General features: G+C 61.1%; 8 protein-coding genes across 8 annotated transcripts; 1 reads left to right on the top strand and 7 right to left on the bottom strand.

The window, feature by feature from the left end:
- The first annotated feature begins 173 nt into the window (after positions 1-173).
- SDRG_05749 (hypothetical protein) lies at positions 174-2,241 on the top strand. The gene is made up of 4 exons (XM_008611481.1): positions 174-1,083; positions 1,140-1,535; positions 1,582-1,751; positions 1,798-2,241. Exons 1-4 carry the CDS (start codon positions 226-228, stop codon positions 2,174-2,176), a joined length of 1,803 nt encoding a protein of 600 aa, XP_008609703.1. The 5' UTR covers positions 174-225; the 3' UTR covers positions 2,177-2,241.
- SDRG_05748 (hypothetical protein) lies at positions 2,212-3,467 on the bottom strand. Its single transcript, XM_008611480.1, has 5 exons — positions 3,112-3,467; positions 3,025-3,066; positions 2,732-2,973; positions 2,461-2,681; positions 2,212-2,414 (listed from the first exon to the last, which is right to left on the bottom strand). The coding sequence occupies exons 1-5, from the start codon at positions 3,397-3,399 to the stop codon at positions 2,275-2,277; spliced, it is 933 nt and encodes a 310-aa protein (XP_008609702.1). The 5' UTR covers positions 3,400-3,467; the 3' UTR covers positions 2,212-2,274.
- A 174-nt stretch (positions 3,468-3,641) lies between these two features.
- Positions 3,642-4,151, bottom strand: SDRG_05747 (hypothetical protein). The gene has a single exon (XM_008611479.1). The coding sequence runs from the start codon at positions 4,056-4,058 to the stop codon at positions 3,732-3,734; it is 327 nt and encodes a 108-aa protein (XP_008609701.1). The 5' UTR covers positions 4,059-4,151; the 3' UTR covers positions 3,642-3,731.
- A 464-nt stretch (positions 4,152-4,615) lies between these two features.
- Positions 4,616-6,274, bottom strand: SDRG_05746 (hypothetical protein). Its single transcript, XM_008611478.1, has one exon. The coding sequence runs from the start codon at positions 6,245-6,247 to the stop codon at positions 4,679-4,681; it is 1,569 nt and encodes a 522-aa protein (XP_008609700.1). The 5' UTR covers positions 6,248-6,274; the 3' UTR covers positions 4,616-4,678.
- Positions 6,275-6,663: 389 nt separating this feature from the next.
- On the bottom strand, positions 6,664-7,815 carry SDRG_05745 (hypothetical protein; the record flags this gene model as incomplete). The annotated part of the gene is made up of 3 exons (XM_008611477.1): positions 6,664-6,762; positions 6,810-7,275; positions 7,367-7,815. The coding sequence occupies 3 exons, from the start codon at positions 7,813-7,815 to the stop codon at positions 6,664-6,666; spliced, it is 1,014 nt and encodes a 337-aa protein (XP_008609699.1).
- A 305-nt stretch (positions 7,816-8,120) lies between these two features.
- SDRG_05744 (hypothetical protein) lies at positions 8,121-9,817 on the bottom strand. The gene has a single exon (XM_008611476.1). It carries the CDS (start codon positions 9,758-9,760, stop codon positions 8,192-8,194), a length of 1,569 nt encoding a protein of 522 aa, XP_008609698.1. The 5' UTR covers positions 9,761-9,817; the 3' UTR covers positions 8,121-8,191.
- A 388-nt stretch (positions 9,818-10,205) lies between these two features.
- Positions 10,206-12,736, bottom strand: SDRG_05743 (hypothetical protein; the record flags this gene model as incomplete). The annotated part of the gene is made up of 8 exons (XM_008611475.1): positions 10,206-10,545; positions 10,591-10,664; positions 10,720-10,890; positions 10,931-11,234; positions 11,287-11,458; positions 11,502-12,266; positions 12,319-12,617; positions 12,663-12,736. The coding sequence occupies 8 exons, from the start codon at positions 12,734-12,736 to the stop codon at positions 10,206-10,208; spliced, it is 2,199 nt and encodes a 732-aa protein (XP_008609697.1).
- Positions 12,737-13,274: 538 nt separating this feature from the next.
- On the bottom strand, positions 13,275-15,479 carry SDRG_05742 (hypothetical protein; the record flags this gene model as incomplete). Its single annotated transcript, XM_008611474.1, has 2 exons — positions 13,275-15,036; positions 15,094-15,479. 2 exons carry the CDS (start codon positions 15,477-15,479, stop codon positions 13,275-13,277), a joined length of 2,148 nt encoding a protein of 715 aa, XP_008609696.1.
- Between the last annotated feature and the right edge of the window lie 1,690 nt (positions 15,480-17,169).

Genomic DNA, 17,169 nt, shown 5'->3' with positions numbered 1-17,169 from the left:
TGACGGTATCTCACGACTAGCAGAGAAGCTTGGCACATGTCATCGAGAACACTAGCTGCTTTATTCATCAGTCTCGGTGTATCCCGAGCCTTTTCGGTGCGCCTCAATACTGGCGTGCTATTGCGTCACTCGTTTCGTGAAATGTCGGACAGGATTGTCGGATACTTTTTGGCGCAGTGTTGCTGCCTTTCCATAGTTTCAAACGAACTTGAGTAACTGCTGCCGATGCCGACGACACTCCGAGACGCGGTGCACTCGATGCTCGCCAACAAGCGCAAGCGGCTGCTGCTCATGGCGCTCATCACGCTCTTGGCCTTGTGCATTGTCGTCGCTGCGATCGTCGGCAGCGTCTCGGCAGGGCCATCGTCGGCGCCGAGCACCATCGCAGCCGACACGGCCGGCGGCGACATGACCACATACACTGCGCGACCCGTAGCATCACCGACACCGGTAGAGACATCGACGGATGACAACAGCGCCACGGCGGTGCCCAGAGAGAAATCAGGTGCGGGTTCAGCGAGCGCCGGGGGCGGCTCGGCGCTCCTACCGACGCCGACGACGTTGGCTCCGACGACCGCGCCGCCGCAGCCCCGCGTCTGCAGTGCGAACGATGCGACGACCGCATGTTACGTGCCGCCGGCGAGCAAGGAATACTGTCGTCTCGACACCGGCCTCGACACCCGATTGCAGTACGTCAACTGCCCCGCAGCCTCGAATGCCAACGCGGGCTTTGCAATGGACGAAGCCTGCGGCAGTGGCATGCGCTGCCCGTATGCGTGCGCACTGCCGTACCTCCCGTCATCCAATGGCTGGTCGTCGTCCGACTGCCTTCCGTTCACGTCGCTCTGCCCGCCGAGCTCGCCAGCGACCGCGCGCGGCGGTCTCTTCTGTGCCAACGGCACCGTCGTCGTCGACGCGCCGTCACAGCCGCTGTGCGTCTCGGGCCTCAACACGTCGTTCATCAAGAGCTACTTGCCCAAGCCGATTGCGACGTGCAAGGTCATTGCGCCGGGCAATGGCGCGCCCATGGTCGGCGTCGACACGGCGCCGGGCCGTATTTCGCAGCTCGCGTCGCACCCGCAGGTGCCTGCGCTCCAATGTCCATGGCTCACGTGGTATTGATGCGCGGTGGGACCTAGTGGTTTTGGCGCGGCCAGCCGGCCAAGTACTACACGCTACTACCGGGTGTCGCCAGCAGCGTCGGGTGCCAGCGCAACTACGACCGGTTCAGTCTGAACGCAGCGGGAATCGATACGATGCCGTATACGCTCGGCGCTGGGAGCCTTCCCGGGTCGCCCTGCGCCGAGTGCGCGCAGCATACGCTCAACTTTGGCGAGCACTTTGACTCGACCAAGCCGTACTCGGGGTTTCCCGGCTATGGCGTCCGCGTCCGCAACTGCAACGACGCCGGGTGCGGCGACGTCCAGTGCGACGCCACGTACGTGCTCGACGCCGCGACCGGGCTCCTCGAAGCCTACTGGGTCAAGTACAATGCCGTGTTTGGTCCAACCTCGGTCGGCTGCATGGCGACGACGGTGCGTCACCACCAATCGCGACAAAAGGTCAAACTCGGTGCTGTAGGTCGTTGGCTACGGCTGGGCGCCCACGGACGGCACGGCCAAGTACACGCTCTACGAGTACTACCCCGTGACGATCACCGGCCAGCAAGACCCAGCGTGCACAAACTGCTCGCTGCCGTCGACCTTTGTGCCGTCGGCGTGCGGGCGCATCCGCGCCAACACGCCGCCCCGGTACGAGACTGCCACCACAGTCCGGGTGACTCACTCGTTGCGGCAGGTTTGGGACCGGGTACAACCCGGCTGTCCACATCTGCACACCGGTGGGCGCGGCGATAGGACTCCAAAACACCATCTCGTTCTTGAGCGTCAAGCCGACTTTGTCGGACGAGCAGGTATCGGCTGCTGTCATCATCGAGATTGCGGCCGCAACTATCTTGGGCTTGCTCGTGGTCGGGCTCGTGGCACGCGCGCGGTATTTGCAGCTCCATGACGCCAAGACGCCCGCGGTGCCGGACGCCGACCATCCGTGCCCGACCCTCGGTGACGACGACGCGCCCGTGCTGCAGACGCCCGACCGCCGGGGCAGCGCCGTCGCCACGCAGTTCCACGCCCGCGCGAGCATGACGAGTAGCGCACCGGGCTTTGCGTTGCAGTAACCGAGAGCGTTGCTGCGTGCGTCGGAGGATGCGAATGACAATGAAAGAGAAAGTGTGTATGAGCATGTGTATCTATTTCGCGGGATCTCGGGAGTGGCTTACGCATCAAACGCCTCGTCGGTGTCGTCGTCGGCCGACTCGGGCGGCTCGTTCAGCACGCTGTAGTACTCGGGGTTGGCGTCGACGCAGTCGCGCAAGAGGAGGGTCACACCACCACACTTTTCCAAGAAGTCTTCGCCTAGACTTCAGATAAGGCAAAAAGCGGCGATCAAACGGGTTCGAACCGTTGGCCTTGGACTCGTCGAGGCAGGCCTCCCAGGCCGTAAACTGCTTGCCGCACGGGCCCGCCTTCATAAACTTGCAAAAGCCGCACTCGGGCTTCTTGATCTCGGTGGCGATGCACGACTCGGTCTCGGCGTCGTAGCCGGTCGAGCTGCACACGACACCCGAGAGCACGAGCGGCTCGTCCAGCACCGTCATCTTGGCCGACGTCGCCGGAAACGGACTACGCAGAAAAGCCGTCTACCACGTTGATCGTCGTCGTCGTCGTCGTACCTGTAAAAGGGAAAGAGCTTCGAGTCGAATGCCGTGAGCTCGCCTTCAAACGCGCCAAGGCCGACGTTGATGCCCTCGTCCGTCTCCTCAAGCGTCAAGCTGCCCGTCTTCTGGAGGCGCTCAAAGAGGACGTTGGCGTACGCCTGCGAGTAGCCTTCTTCGCCAGAGTACGAGAGCGTCACGTGGGGGCACTCGACCGCGTACTGCACGGCGCCGTGTTCCGTCGAGACCGCGACCACCGCCTACAGGATCGTTGGTACCGTTGAACAAGAGCGCGAGGAGAATTGCCATACCGCCTGCGTGTGTTCGTCTTGGGCGAGCGCCTTGACTTCAATCTGCATGCAGCAATAAGAATTGAGATGCGGCGGGCGCCTGCCTACCTTGACGTTGTGGCCCATGATGGGTGCAAACGTGCTGAGCTCGTCGGCCGTCGGGTTGTACTTGAGCACAACCGTGCTTTGGTCCGGGATCTTGGCATGGACGGCGGCGAAGCGCTCCTCGAGCTGCTTGCGCGACTTGGCGTCGAGGAAGACACCGACGAACTCCATCTTCTTGGCAGGCTTGGCCTCGGCCTCGCACATGGCGACGCTGGTGATGGCCGAAAGGCCGAGGGCGGCAGAGCGCAGCGCTGTCGGGCGGAGCATCGAACGACGGAAGAAGGACGCCATCGTGTCAAGACGTCGGGTTGCTTCGGAAATGAACCTCGCCAATCCAGTGATGGGAATACCGAGTGCGGATTGGTGCAAATGGCTACTAATCTCCCCATTTATACCCAATCACCGCTCGAATTTACGATCTCCCGAATTCGCAAATTCGAGAAGCCACCACCAGGGACAACGTGATCAGCATCGCAGGACTCGAGCAGCTTCCGCCGATATCGCTACTCGGTTCACACACATGGCTAAGCGAAGCACCGACTAAGAAGCGTCAAGTCGAATGTTTATTTCAGATCATGCTTTAGGAAAACGTGCAAGTCAAGTGCAAAATGGAGTGCAGACGCTTAGCACGAGCGGAGTGCTGGGTTGGGCGCACTGTACAGGCCCGCGAGTACGTCGGGGCGAGACGGCGTCTTGTTGCTCATGAGGCTCTTGAGCCAACATTTGGTGTCGGAGACGATGAAACCGCGGCAGTCGTCGAGCGTCGAGCAGAACTTGCAGCATTTGTCCAGCTTTTCTTGATCCGAGCCGTACACGAATTCGTACTTGATGTCGTTGTACGTATAGTCGACGCCGCGCTCGATCGACGTGCACACGGTCGACGTCGGCAGCTCGTCGACTGTCGCGCTGTTGACTGCGAGGCAAAGCGCAAGAAGGACACTGGTGCGCATGGGTCGAGTCGTTCTCGTCGAGGAAATGGAAATGTGAGGCTTGAGCACACGCTGCGTGGTGTCTACAATCCCATTCAAAGTTGTGTATCCTTCGACAACAGTCTCTTGCGTAGATCACAAATCAACCAAGTTGCGAACATCAAGAAGACTCTTTCGAACAAGAGCGAGCGGCTCGACACACCCTTGCATACAGCATGTAAGTGAAGCCGATCTTCAAGCTTTTGGACCAAGCTTAGAGCTTCGAAGTCGAAGACGACGTGTCGCTGCTGCTATAGTATGTTCGAAAAGGAATGTCCTCTGCGGCGTCGTCTTCGATCGAGAGGGCACGTTGTTGACTCGTGTCGTTTGTGAACTCCGAACTTCTCTGTCTGCGATCAAGAACATTGCCACCAAGCGTGTACTGTAGCTCGTCCGCGAACGACCCGCGTGTGGCTCTGGGACACTACTTGGCATCGCCATCGTCTAGGATATACCGACGGCCTAGGTCTGAGTGGTAGCCAAAGGCTGCTGGCAGCAGTTGTGCCAGAGGTTTGGTGCGGTTCACAAGACACATGACATTCGGGAAAAGTAACTTTTTAGGCTTCATGGCGCTCACTTGAGTCCGTAATTGTTGGTGCTACCTACAGCTTGTGAAGCTGCTCGAGAAGCGACTGGACAAAGCCGACGCCGTAGCCCGTTGCGCGCTTGTCGCTGTGCTCAACGGGCGACGCCATGTCAATGTGCATCCACTGGCCGTCGCCGTCGAGATAGTCGGTCATGTGGTTTGCGATGAACTGGCCGCCGCACGAGACACCGGCGTTGCGCGGGTTGCTCATATAATTCTTCATGTCGGCCACGTGGCTCTTGTACTCGGGGCGGAAAAACTCGGGGACGTACGGCACAGGGTGGACCAAGTCGCCGGACGCCTTGCCGGCCGCGACCGCCATCGCCTCGAGGTCGTCCGTGTTGGTGTACAGCGCGCCCATGTGGGACCCTGTTGCAATGCCTTGGGCACCCGTGAGCGTCGCCATGTCCAGCAACAGCGCCGGGTGGAGGTGCTTGACCGCGTACGCGACGCCGTCCGCGAGCACCAAGCGGCCTTCGGCGTCCGTGTCGTTGACCTCGACCGTCTTGCCCGAGTAGAACGTATGTACTTCGTCCGGCCGGGTCGCGTTCGGGCCGACCGCGTTCTCGGCGATGCAGAGGATGCAGTGCAGTGGTCGGGTACGCACGTTGCCCGAGCGCACAGCGGCGTCAAAGGCCCCGAGGAGCCCGGCCGCGCCGCCCATGTCGGCCTTCATGCCCGCCATGTGCCCGCCGACCTTGAGGTCGAGGCCGCCCGTGTCGTACACGAGGCCTTTGCCCACGAGCGCAATGCTGCGTTCCGTGCGGGAGGCGTCATTCGGGTAGTAGCTCAGCACCGCGAGCGCTGGCGGGTGCAAAGACGCCTTCCCGACGTTGTAGAGCCCACCAAAGCCGCGGTCGCGCAGCTCAGTGCCTTGGATGAGCGTAAACTCGGCGCCAATGCGAGTTGCGACCGCGCGGGCTTCTTCGACAAACGTCTCAGTCGTGAGCTCATTGGGCGGCGCGTCGACGAGACGCTGCGCGAGGTGGATGCCGTCGGCGGTCGCGTTCAGAAAGGCCACCTCATTGGCCGAGAGGTCGTGGCTAAAGACCACGTCGACGTCGTCGGCAGGAATCGAAGTTGCGACGCCGTCCGTGATGACGCCGGCGCGCGTCGTCGACGTGTGCTTGTACGTTGGGATCGCGCGCGCGACGGCAAAGCCGGCTGTCTTCCACGGCTGCAACGTTGCGTGCGACGGGAGGTCCACGCCCACGAGCGTCCGCCCCGCGTCGGCCATGTGGGCTTTGACGATGCTCGAAATGGCGTGCGGGCGGGCAAAGGCATTGTGGCGTGAGATCGCTGTCGGCAGCGTGGCGACCGTGCAGCTTACAATGCCGTCGTCGTCGCCGAGCGGCAGGTAGACGTGCGCCGAGACTGGCACGTCTGCGGTCGGGCGAAGCTCGTCGATCGTGTGCGCCAAGAGCCGGCGCGCCAGCGGGTCCAACGGGCGAGCCTCGCGCTTGAGCTGCGCGAGGATCTTTGAGCCAAGGTCCAAGCTGTTTGTCTCCTTTGTACCAATGAGGACGACCTTGGGCAGCGCAGTGGCGCGGGCGATCCGGCCGACGTTGGCCAAGTACCGCACCATCCGTCCACTGTCAAATTTGGAGTTGCGTGGAAATAGACATAAAACCGAGGTGGTCGAATCTCAACCAGCTTTTGTGTACAATAATGACACTTGCTGCTGCGCCATCTCTTCGGCGATGCCCATTTCATATAAAATGATATGGCCGGCTGGGAGTCGAACCCAGCTCCACATGATGGTGCTGCCTACACCCAACCGGAGGCCGACCTCGTCGTCGTCATGAGCAACGTTGCGCCTGCACGCTGATGAGCTGATGATGGACGTTACTGTGCTCTGGCGCCTGTCTTGGGGAGTAAAACGTCGCATGCATGGGCCAGTATTGTCCACATTGAGATCAGTGCATAGGTGCTGTTAGCTGCAGGGTCGTTGGCATGGCGGTGTCGATGGCGACGCCACGTCCAGCAATGACATCTGGCAACTCACGTGAGTACGACAATGTTGGAGCTCGGTGCAAGCGCGTCGAGAAGCACCTGCAGACCGTCGCAGCCAAAGCTATTGACGCTGAGATCCAGCTTGAGCTGCGTACGCGGTGGACGTCGCAGACGGCGAATGCCAGTCGCCGCACGCCGTCGTCAGCAATGCTGCAACACCGAAGCGCACCCGTGGCAATCCAGCAACGCAACGCGCGGCCAACAAGGTCACAGTTGGCGCCGACCATCTCAGAGCCGGTCCACTTCGAGCACTCGAGGACATCTGCGCGCGCCATCCAGTCGAGGAGCGTGGCCAAGGCGTTCGCCGACCACGAAATAGCTCGGAACAGCACCACTCGGAGCGTCTTCGTGGTTGACAGCGGCGCTGCAGAGTGGCCACCAAGCGAAACTCCAGTGATGTCGACCACGGCCAGCCGCGGGAAGAGCGGCAAGGTCATGACAAAGCCGGTCATCTCTTCGAGGCAGTAGCTCTGAAAGCGAATGGATTCAATCACAGCGGGTTCGAGAAGCGCCGCCATGTCGCCCAAGATCGGGTCGCGGCAAGCGAGAAGCCCGAGGTGCGTGAGGTAGTTCAAAGGCAGATGATTGGCAAAGAGACCGCTGATGACATCGTCGGCGTCATCGAGATGCAATTGCGGTGAGTGTCCGCGTCTTTGCTATTGCTCGGGCGAGGCCAAGGTCGTCCGTCGACGCAAAGGAAGAGAGGCGCAAGCGCTTGGCGTGGGCCGACTCGAGCCACGGACCCAAGCTTTCTGTCCAATCAAACGGGAGACCATCGGCGTTGTGGCTGGCGTTGAGGAGTGAGAGGTCGCTGACGTGATGCGCCGACGTCGATATGGCCGCGAGCGCCAGCCAGTTGCTCGAGAGCACCGCTGTCTGCAGGCTGATGCAGAGACCAAGCAGGTCGTAACAGTCGCTTGGGTTCTTTTCTGGACGCGACAAGAGACTCAGCTCGTGCACCTTGAACGTCCACTGCGCGACGAAAGCGCAGAAGGGGTCGGTGAACAAACCGAGTTTGGCTTTTTCGCTCGTCGGCGAGCGATCCCTGCCAAACGGACCGTCGATGCCGATCGAGGGAACGAGAGACATGGCCGCCGCTACGAGGTGGATCTCGTCGTCAGCGATCCCCGCGAGGTGCATGCGAGGTCAGAGATCGGGTGCGACGCAGTCGGGGCGTTGTCAGCAGCACCCGCAGCGCCAATAGCACTGGTGGAAGCTCCACCGCCGATGCAACAAGCGCTTGGAGCAATGCTAGCACGTCACTGGGCGAAGCCATACACTGGACGACCGCTACACGCACGCCGTCCAAGGCGACGACCGCCAGCCTCAAGTCGGCTCTCGCGTGGCATTCTCGAATCCGATATTTTGATATTTTATCCGGATAAACCACGTGGCACGCTCTCGTAGCTTCGAGCTCACCGCGGTAATACCGGTATGAACGTGCGACCAGAGGAAGGACAATGTTTCATGTATTATGTATCCTTCACAGTGTTACTACCTCTACCCAGGGATGGCTTTAAAAGGTCGCCGACGCGTTGAGGTCCGTGAAGAGCGCCATGAGCAACCCGACGCCGTAGCCGGTCGCGCGGTGGTCGTCGTGGGCGACAGGAAAGCCCATGTCAACGTGCATCCACTGGCCGTCGCCGTCGACAAAGTCGGCCATGTGGTTTGCGATGAACTGGCCGCCGCACGAGACGCCAGCGTTGCGCGTGTTGGCCATCAAATTCTTCATGTCGGCCACCGGGCTCTTGTACTCGGGGCGGTAAAACTCGGGGACGTACGGCACCGGGTGGACGAGGTCGCCGGACGTCTTGCCAGCCGCAGACCCAAACGCCTCAATGTCGTCCGTGTTGGCGTACATGGCGCCGATCTTGGCGCCCGTGACGATGCCAGCGGCGCCCGTGAGCGTCGCCATGTCGAGCAAGAACGCCGGGCTCAGATGCGCGACCGCGTACGCGACGCCGTCCGCGAGCACCAAGCGCCCTTCGGCGTCCGTGTTGTTGATCTCGACCGTCTTGCCCGAGTACATGGTGTGGATGTCGTCCGGTCGCGTCGCGTTCGGGCCGACCGCGTTCTCGGCGAGGCAGAGGATGCAGTGCAGCGGCAACTCGGTGCCGGCGGCGCCCGAGGTCACCGTCGCCAAGAAAGCACCGAGGAGGCCGGCGGCGCCGCCCATGTCGTCCTTCATGCCGACCATACCGCCCGAGATCTTGAGCGAGAGACCACCCGTGTCGTACACGATGCCCTTGCCGACGAGCACGCGCGACGGCTTCGTCTTGGACTCTTCACTCGGGTAGTGGCTCAGCACAACAAGCGCCGGTGGGTGCGCTGCGGCCTGGCCGACGCCGTAGAGGCCGCCGAAGCCGCGCTCGCGAAGCTGCTCGCCTTCGATAACCGTGAGCTCGGCGCCCGTGCGGGCGGCGACGGCCGCGGCCTCGGCGACAAACGTCGTCGTGTTGAGCTCGTTCGGCGGCGCGTCCACGAGGCGCTGCGCGAGGTGGATACCGTCGGCCGAGCACTCGAGGTACGTGACCTGCTCGGGCGTCAAGCGCTCGTCAAAGACCACGAGCGTAGAGTCAGCCGCGAACGCAGTGCCCTCGCCCGTCGTGATGACGCCACGGAGCGCCTTGGTCGACTTGTGGAAGTAGGCAGGCATCGCCTTGGCGACGGCCGTACCCGCCGCGACCCACGTCGCCGACTGGTTGGGCAGCGAGAGCGCAACGACCGTGTCCGCCTCGACGTCGGCAGCGTGGGCCTTGACAAGCGCCATGATCGCATGCGGGCGCGCCTCCGAGTTGTGGCGCGAGACCGCTGTCGGGAGCTGCGCAACGACAAGGCTCAGCATCTTGTCATCGTCCAGCGGCACGTAGAGGTGCGCCGACGCCGCGTTGTCGGTCGACGGCGACAGCTCGGCGATCGCATGCGCGACGAGCGCGACCGTCTCGGGCTCGAGCGCCCCGCCAGCAAGGTGCGCAAGGACGCGCTCGGCAAGGGACACGCCGGGCGTCTCGGTCGTGCCGATGAGCAGGACAGTCGGCAGCGTCTCGGTCGGCAGCGCCGACACCGTCTCCACGTAGCGCACCATCCGTTCGTTTGCGTCTGTGGTTCTCTTTCGAGGAATGAGCAATGGCGTTCCGTGATGGCCCTTTGCCAGCTGGTGGGCGCCGACCAACCACAAGCCAACGTTGCGCTCAAGGGCAACATGTCCCTGTGGTGTCGAGTCATTTGGACACGTTTGGCATACTGCGCCCAAGTCAATGGCCGTGTTCCGAGGCTATACGCAGGTGGCGTCGAGGAGGAACGGCCGCCAGACGATCGACCCTGTGGTGCCCTTTCTGCGGCCGTTTCTCGGATCCAGGGCTAGGATTTGGTGTATCTCAGATATCTGGTTGCTCAGATCTGGTTGCTCAGATCTGGTTGCTCAGATCTGGTTGCTCAGATCTGGTTTCTGGAAACGAGCACATGGGCTGGCGAAGACGAAGCGTCATCAAAAACACACGAGTAGTACATCATACGTATCTAGGGCGCGCTCAGGCGTCGCGCTTGGCCGACTGGTTCATCATGCTCTGCGTCTGCTGGAGGGTCTTGCCAGTGGCCTCCGTCTTCTTGAGGAGGTCCAGCAGCGCATTGTGGATGTTGGCCTGCGCCGCGTTCGACGAGTACGTCGTCGGCGGCGCTTGGACGTTCGAGTACCCGACGGGGTTGACGTAGTGCGCGCGCTCTTCCAAGAGCCGCGTCACGTGGTTCGAGAGGCGCTTCATCGTCGCGACCTGGCCCTGCGTGATCCCGTCCTTAACCTTCGTATCCGCCACGGCGAGTGCGCCGACAATAAAGCCGTCGTTCGTGACGAGCGGGAAGCCCACAAAGAAACTACAGGCACACGTTCAGAGCTCGCCAGGAACGTCCAAGCTCTACCGGAGGCCGTTCTCGGTCACGAGCGGGTTGTCCTTGAAGCGAACGTCCAGCGTTAGGTTGGGCACGGCCATGACCTAACGATATGCCGTCGCGTCAGAATCAACATCGAAGAGGGTTCATCCGCGGTACCTCGTACGACATGATGGCGTGGGCCGTGAGCGAGATATCGCGGGGGACGGCGGCGGACGCGGCCATGCCGTAGCACGCCTTGACCCACTCGCGCTTGTCGTCGACAAAGCTGACAAAGCCAAACGCCGTACCGAGAGCTTCGGCGGCCGACTGTGCAATGTGGTTGAATTCCTATGATGGCATTGGTATCGTGCCATCAACATGCGTGTACCTGCTCCATGGGCGTGTCGAGAATACGCAGCTCGTCGAGCTTGCGGAGGCGCGGCGCTTCGTCCGACGGGATCGGCGCCAATGGCCACTTTTGCTTGTCTGCGTACGCGAGTTTGTACAAAAATGGCTTGACCGGCATCGACGACGACGCGTGCGAGACCATGTTGAGCGGAATAAAGTCGGCCGAGTTGCCCGTCAACTCGTCGGCTTCGTCAAACGACTCTTCGATGGTACCACCCATCTTGCCGTTCGCAGTCTGCGAGAACGACCCCATGTTGGACGTCGCCAGCGACGACGACATGGACCTACGCGTTGTTTGAGATTTTAGCGGATGACAAACGCGTGTCCCAAGCGTACCGGGAGCCCATGACGGACGAGGACGCGGCCGACGCCGAGAGGTCACCGGAAATCGACATTTCGTCGCTATCATCGTCCGAGTCGATGCAGTTGGGCACGGCCGAGAGGTTGCTCATGCCGTGCGAGAGCCGCTCCATGACCTGCACGTGTTGGTGGTGGTGGTACGCGTGGCCTACGCAGATATGCTATGGCACCATAATTTGCAACCAAGATACCGTCGTTCGAGTCAAAGGACGAGTGGTGCGACGACGTGGGTGCGGGCGGGAGGCCGCCGAGGGACCCGAGCGTCGGCTTGGGCGCCATGGGCGCTGGGCCCGGGTTGCTGCTCCGCGACGAATCGTTCTCGGTGAGGCACCGGTTGCAGATGCGGACTTGGCAGAGCCCGACGACGGGCAACTTGACGGCCGTGATCGTCGCGCACTTGGAGCAGGTAATGTCGCCACAGAGGCGGCAGTGGTGGCGCCGGCGAAAGGGGCCAAACGACTCGCGGCAGATAAAGCAGTAGGACCGGTCCTTGTCGTTGACCCAGTTCTTGCTCTTGATAAAGCCCGAGGCCGCGATGCGCAGCGCCAAAAAGATGTTTTCAAGCCGCGCGACGCTCGAGACGAGACTCAGAATCGCCTTCTTATAGCCGCGCGAGATGCCCCGCGGGTCGTGCGCCGACCAGCTGAAAATGACTTCGAGGACGCCCTTCTTGGTCGTCGGGTACACGATGAAGCCCGACGGAAGGAGCTGGCTCACGTAATCAATGTCGTTGGCCGTGCCGAGGGTTGGGCCCCGCTTCGGTGGCTCGGCGACGTCAGTCGAGTACATGAGCTGGATACCGAGCCGGTTGTCGACGCCGGTCTCGTCGGGCTTTTCGTCAGTCTTGCCCGTGCGGATCGTGCAATAGTCGACGACCGTGTACTGCCGCGCCTTGTCCATCGCATTGAACGGCCGGAACGAGATCATCTTGACGCTGCACTGCTCACGACAGACGCCTAGGACCAAGAAGCATCGTCAAAATGTCCTGCGCGTCCATTGCGGTGGTACCGGTCGGGTCGCGCTTGGCGGGCAGCGTCGCGAGCACGGCGCCATCGGCGAACGTGTCGTCGTGCAGCTGCGAGAAGAGGTTGCCGAGCGCCATGCTGTCTTCGCAATAGAGCGTCCGCATCGTGTCGTCGAGGTCGGCGACGATGCGCGTGATGGCATTGATCGTGTACGTCGTCCCGTCCGAGCTCTTCTTCCGGTAGAACTGCACGTTCTTCTTCTCCGAGATGAACTCCCATTCGTGGAGGTCGCTCAGCGAGTTTTGCAGGAAGGCCACGGCGTGGTTCCGCGACGTATGGTACCTACATACCATCATGAGCCTCCATGGCGCCACCTCATGCGCCTACAGCTCCGACTGCTGGGACTCGTTCAGGTACAGGGGCCGCGGGGCCGCGGCTGCGGCGATCGGGGCCTGGATCATGCTGCCGGCTCGGCGGTCAAGGTCAAGACAAGAATTTGACGCAACCAAGTGCCAGCGCCACGCTCATTTTATTCGGTCGAAAAGGCAATCTCATACAAAAACATAGAGTAGAAGCCGTCAACACGCATTAAAATACGCCCTGCCTTCGCACTGTCGACTGGGATGAAACCATCCGGTTGGGCAAATCCTTTTCCGGACTGCGAGCGACCGTGGTGGAGGGTGTGAGTAACGCGGCAAGCAGCAAGGCCGTGCGACGGAGGCTTCGCCGACGGCGCCGCAACGAGGGCCTGCGTCGGGCCGCGCAACGCCTACCCAAGGCGCATGGCCACGGGCGAGGCGGGTACATATCGCGACGGACGACGGCGGTCGCAGTGCAAGTGACGTCAGCGGGGCTGTAACATCGCGACAGGGCAGCGCGAATGGCGATCGCGTCGTTTGGCTGCACAGCTCGCAGGGGATATGCACGGCGCAAGCGATAACGTATATTTATAATCTCACATGTATGCAGTCCAAGGGTACACGAAGGAGGCGCTCTTATCTAAAGCTCGATCTTCTCGGCAAACTCGTCTTCGTCCTTGACCGGCGCGGCGGTCTTGACGTCGTCTTCAACCAGCGCCATCTTGACGGGCAGCTCAATCTCGTGCGACTTGATCGTGAGCGACGACGGGTACTGGGCGCCGTAGTGGATCGTGAGCTTGGTCGCGAGGTTCTCGCTATCGCGGACCGCAAACGACGGGTACTCGGAGCCCGCGATCGTGACGCGGAGCTGGTGGTCGTGCGGGAGGAGGTACGACGTCGGGAGAAAGTTGAACGTCGCCTCGTAGATGATCTCGGGCTCGATGACGCGGGCGTCAGCCTTGCGGAACGTGCGGAGCGGCGAGCCCGGCGCGATCGACGAGTGCATCGGGTTGACGTTGCCTTCGGTGATGTACGTGATGCCGCCGCGCACCTTGGCGCCGGCAATCATGCGCTGGTCAATGGGCGCGACGCTGTTGACGTCTTCGAGGTACGCAAAGAGGTTCACGACGGGCTTGTTGGCCGAGAAGTAGACCTTGAGCGTCATCTCACCCGTGAGCTCGGCCTGGTGCAGCGGCGGCGACACGAACGAGATAAGATCCTTCTCGAGGCCGTCACGGTTGTGCGCGTACGACGGCTTGTTGAGGAAGATGTGGTCGAGGAAGTGCCAGCGCGTCGTGACACCCGGAAGCGACTCGGAGCCCGCCTTGATGTCGAGCGCCTGCTCGCCGTCAACCACCTCGCTAATGTCTTCGACCATCGTCTTTTCGTCGCTAAAGTAGAGCGTCTGCGTCGTGTCAATGAGAGCCGGCGGCCACGACGTGGTCGTCTTCCACTTTTGCTCGCCCATCGTGAAGTAGTGGATCGGCTCCTCAACGTCAATGCCCGAGTCCTGGCGGCGCTCCGGGTACGTGTGGAAATCGAGGAAGCGCGAGACTTCGATGATCGTGTCAAAGCAGCGGGTCTTGGCCTCGGCAAACGGGTCGGCGTTGTCGACGTTGGCGTGGCTCCACGGACCCATGATGAGACGGTACTTGGTCGCCGGCACGTCGCCGACCTCGACCGCGTCCAAGCCGAGCGCCGCGAGCGTCGCCGGTTCCATCTGGCCGGTCAAGTACTGGTGCAGCCAGATCGACGAGCGCGTCACGCCCGTGTCGAAATAGCCCGAGACGCTCAAAATCGCGACAGGCGACTTGGCGAGCTTGGCAAAGAGGCGGCGCGCGTCAAACTGCTCAAACGTAGCGGGAATCGTCGCGAACGAGTCGTCACGGAACGTGATCGCTTGGAGTTCGTCAAAGAGAACCGGGTTGGCCTTGTGCGGCGCGACGGCCGCGGCCATGACATTCGGCTCGGACGTGTTGACCGGGTAAACGTTGCCGCCAAAGCTCTTCATCATCAGACGCGCCTTGAAGTGCGGGACGCCCTCCCAGCGGTAGTTGTTGTCAGTCGCGTGGCAGAACGACGAAAACATCTTGGTGCCGTGGTTGTTGAGCGCGCCGCCGGGCAGCAAGACGCTCTCAAAGAGCTCGGCCGGCACGCCGTTGAGCGTCACAGCCTTGAGCGCCGGGTGCGGGTCGGCCGCGATGACGAGGGCCGAGACACCGTCAAGGCCGACGCCAAACGCCGTCACGTCGCCGTTGGACCAGCTCTGCTTGGTGATCCACTCGATGACCTCCTTGGCGTCCGCGGATTCTTGGTCGTCAAAGTCCATCGTCTTGACGCCGCTCGAGGCACCCGTGCCACGAATGTCGACGGCGACCCAAGCGTAGCCTTCGGCAACAAACCTAATCCATACGAAATAAGCCACTGGATCTTGCTAGGCTTGGGAAGAAGGACCGTACTTGGTGATGTACGTGTTAGTACGCGGGTTGATGAAGTCGCCGCGCGCCGACACCTTGCTAAAGGGGAAGTCGAGCGTGTAGCCGCGGCCATGGCGCGTGAGGTGCAGGATCGTGGGCACCTTGTGGCCATGGTACTCGGCGTCCTGGGACGTGTACACGTCCGTGGCGAGCGCGACGCCATCGGCCAGCTCGAGGTACGTCGAGGACCGGACCACCGACTTGGGGTGGAAGAGCATGACCGACTGGTACTCGTCGGTCCACGAGTTGTCGTTGACGCCCGGCGCGCAGGTCGCCGGCGTCTCGAAGCCGAAGTACGAGTTGACGACGGACTGCACGACGACCATGAGGCCGACCGAGATCATCATGTTGTTCATGTAGCCCGACATGCTGGCCGCGACTCGAGAAGAACGGAAATGAGCAAACTTCCCTCGAAAACACGCCAACCTGATCCGCCAGTATCTGGGTTGCAAACCGAAGTTCGAAGGGCACCGGCTAAGCCAAGCAGCCGCAGGACAACGAAGTTCGTAGCGCGCAACGCTCAGCGATGAAAAGGCGCTCGCCAGATGCAGAGTTCCACCTTGTTGTCGTATCCACATGGGGCTGCGTAGATCAACGGAAATAGTGTACGTTGTAGCACGGTCGCAACGGCAGTCAATCGCCGTGGTTTTGCGTCCACGCCCACGTCTATTTGACGTCGACCAGTGTTCGCGTGCTGCGCTTATTGGTCAATATGAGGGTGATGCGAGCCCCCTGTGCCATCAGCATGAAGCACAATGCGTCTCGGCTCGTTGACCCATCGGCTCGAACGTGCTCTCTCGAAACGACGTTGCGGCTAAAAACCAGTATCGTCTGGTGCGTGTATTACGCTATGGTCGTACCGTAGTGGGTACGCCAGCCCATGTTGCACCATCCTGGCAGACCCGGCGCTGTTGCACCAAGGCGACATCATGGTGAAGCTCCTCGCGTATTCAAGTGACGTGGATCGCGTGTGGCGACCATCGATTGGCTCGTTGAGAGCTTGAACTGCCGTTTGAACAAGATGAGGGGGGCGACAAAAGCTTGAGCTTCAAAGCGTCGGTCGACATATATTGTACAGTATTTCGGAATGCCGCAACGCCATGGCAATTTACGAAATAGTGTACAATGAACAAGAGAGAGATATGCCTTTCTATGGCTGACCTCGGCGCGTAATGGTAGAGATGGCGAAGAAGGCAAATTGACAGGAGGGCGGCAGCCAATTGGAGGCGGCGGCAGTAATTGAAAACGGGCCGCCCTCAACAACTCAGATCGCCAGATGGGTAGACAGGCCACAGCGCTCGCTTGGCGCCAAGGCTGCCACGTTTGAAATTTTAAAAACCACAACGAGAGATATCCCTGAACCAGACGCCCTCGACACCGTCGTCGTCGCACCGGCAATGGGACTCGCTCCAGTCGACGACACCTTGCGCACCCGACACGCGTGGGCTTCTTTGATGAATGTGCTGGAAGAACAGAGATGCGTCCGATCAAGTGGTTTGAGGTGCCAATCGCTTGGCTCTCAACGACATCGGGTGACACAAAGGTTCGTTGCGCTCAAGTCCACCTGGTCGAAGCCACTGCTTGTTGGAAGAACCAGCCAGGGTTCAGCCCTGCGTAAGAACGACTTCGTTCGTACACGTCACGAGTCCTCCATGCGAGCCGAGGAACAACACGAGAAAACGCTGGAGCGGTGTGGAATAGGCCAGTGCTGGGGCCGTTCCTGCGATGACGTCTCGGCTTGTCTCGCTGTGTGATGGCACGGTAAGTAGAGCGGTACGAGTCATGACGGAAAGCTGTGCGTCGTGAGAATGCAGGAGGACGCAGAAGCTCTCTTCTCGGTCTTTGCTACTGCGTCGACGTATTTCTTGCGATCGAAGCTCTCGAGTCGGGCGATAGCGGTAATTTGATAGAAGGTCAACTTTTGAATGACATGGCGACGGTCGACGGTAGGTTGGGACGATGGGACGTCTTTCGAAAGTCGATTTTCTCTTCTTCTCTTGTATTAGGCACGTTTGTTACTTCCCCACAATTTATGCGGTAGTTGTTGTACGTTGCCGC

Source organism: Saprolegnia diclina (assembly GCF_000281045.1).
Source record: "Saprolegnia diclina VS20 unplaced genomic scaffold supercont1.15, whole genome shotgun sequence".
NCBI lineage: Eukaryota > Oomycota > Saprolegniomycetes > Saprolegniales > Saprolegniaceae > Saprolegnia > Saprolegnia diclina.
This window is presented reverse-complemented; position numbering and strand designations above follow the sequence as displayed.

Bases quoted from the DNA above. Each gene is read 5' to 3' on its own strand.
- SDRG_05746 (XM_008611478.1), bottom strand. From the start codon at position 6,247: ATGGTGCGGTACTTGGCCAACGTCGGCCGGATCGCCCGCGCCACTGCG.
- SDRG_05744 (XM_008611476.1), bottom strand. From the start codon at position 9,760: ATGGTGCGCTACGTGGAGACGGTGTCGGCGCTGCCGACCGAGACGCTG.
- SDRG_05748 (XM_008611480.1), bottom strand. From the start codon at position 3,399: ATGGCGTCCTTCTTCCGTCGTTCGATGCTCCGCCCGACAGCGCTGCGC. The intron at 2,974-3,024 runs GTATGGCAATTC...ACGATCCTGTAG, and splicing joins AAGACGAACACACGCAGGCG to GCGGTGGTCGCGGTCTCGAC. The intron at 2,682-2,731 runs GTACGACGACGA...TTTTCTGCGTAG, and splicing joins AAGCTCTTTCCCTTTTACAG to TCCGTTTCCGGCGACGTCGG.
- SDRG_05747 (XM_008611479.1), bottom strand. From the start codon at position 4,058: ATGCGCACCAGTGTCCTTCTTGCGCTTTGCCTCGCAGTCAACAGCGCG.
- SDRG_05749 (XM_008611481.1), top strand. From the start codon at position 226: ATGCCGACGACACTCCGAGACGCGGTGCACTCGATGCTCGCCAACAAG. The intron at 1,084-1,139 runs GTGCCTGCGCTC...GGTGGGACCTAG, and splicing joins AGCTCGCGTCGCACCCGCAG to TGGTTTTGGCGCGGCCAGCC. The intron at 1,752-1,797 runs GTACGAGACTGC...TCGTTGCGGCAG, and splicing joins CGCGCCAACACGCCGCCCCG to GTTTGGGACCGGGTACAACC.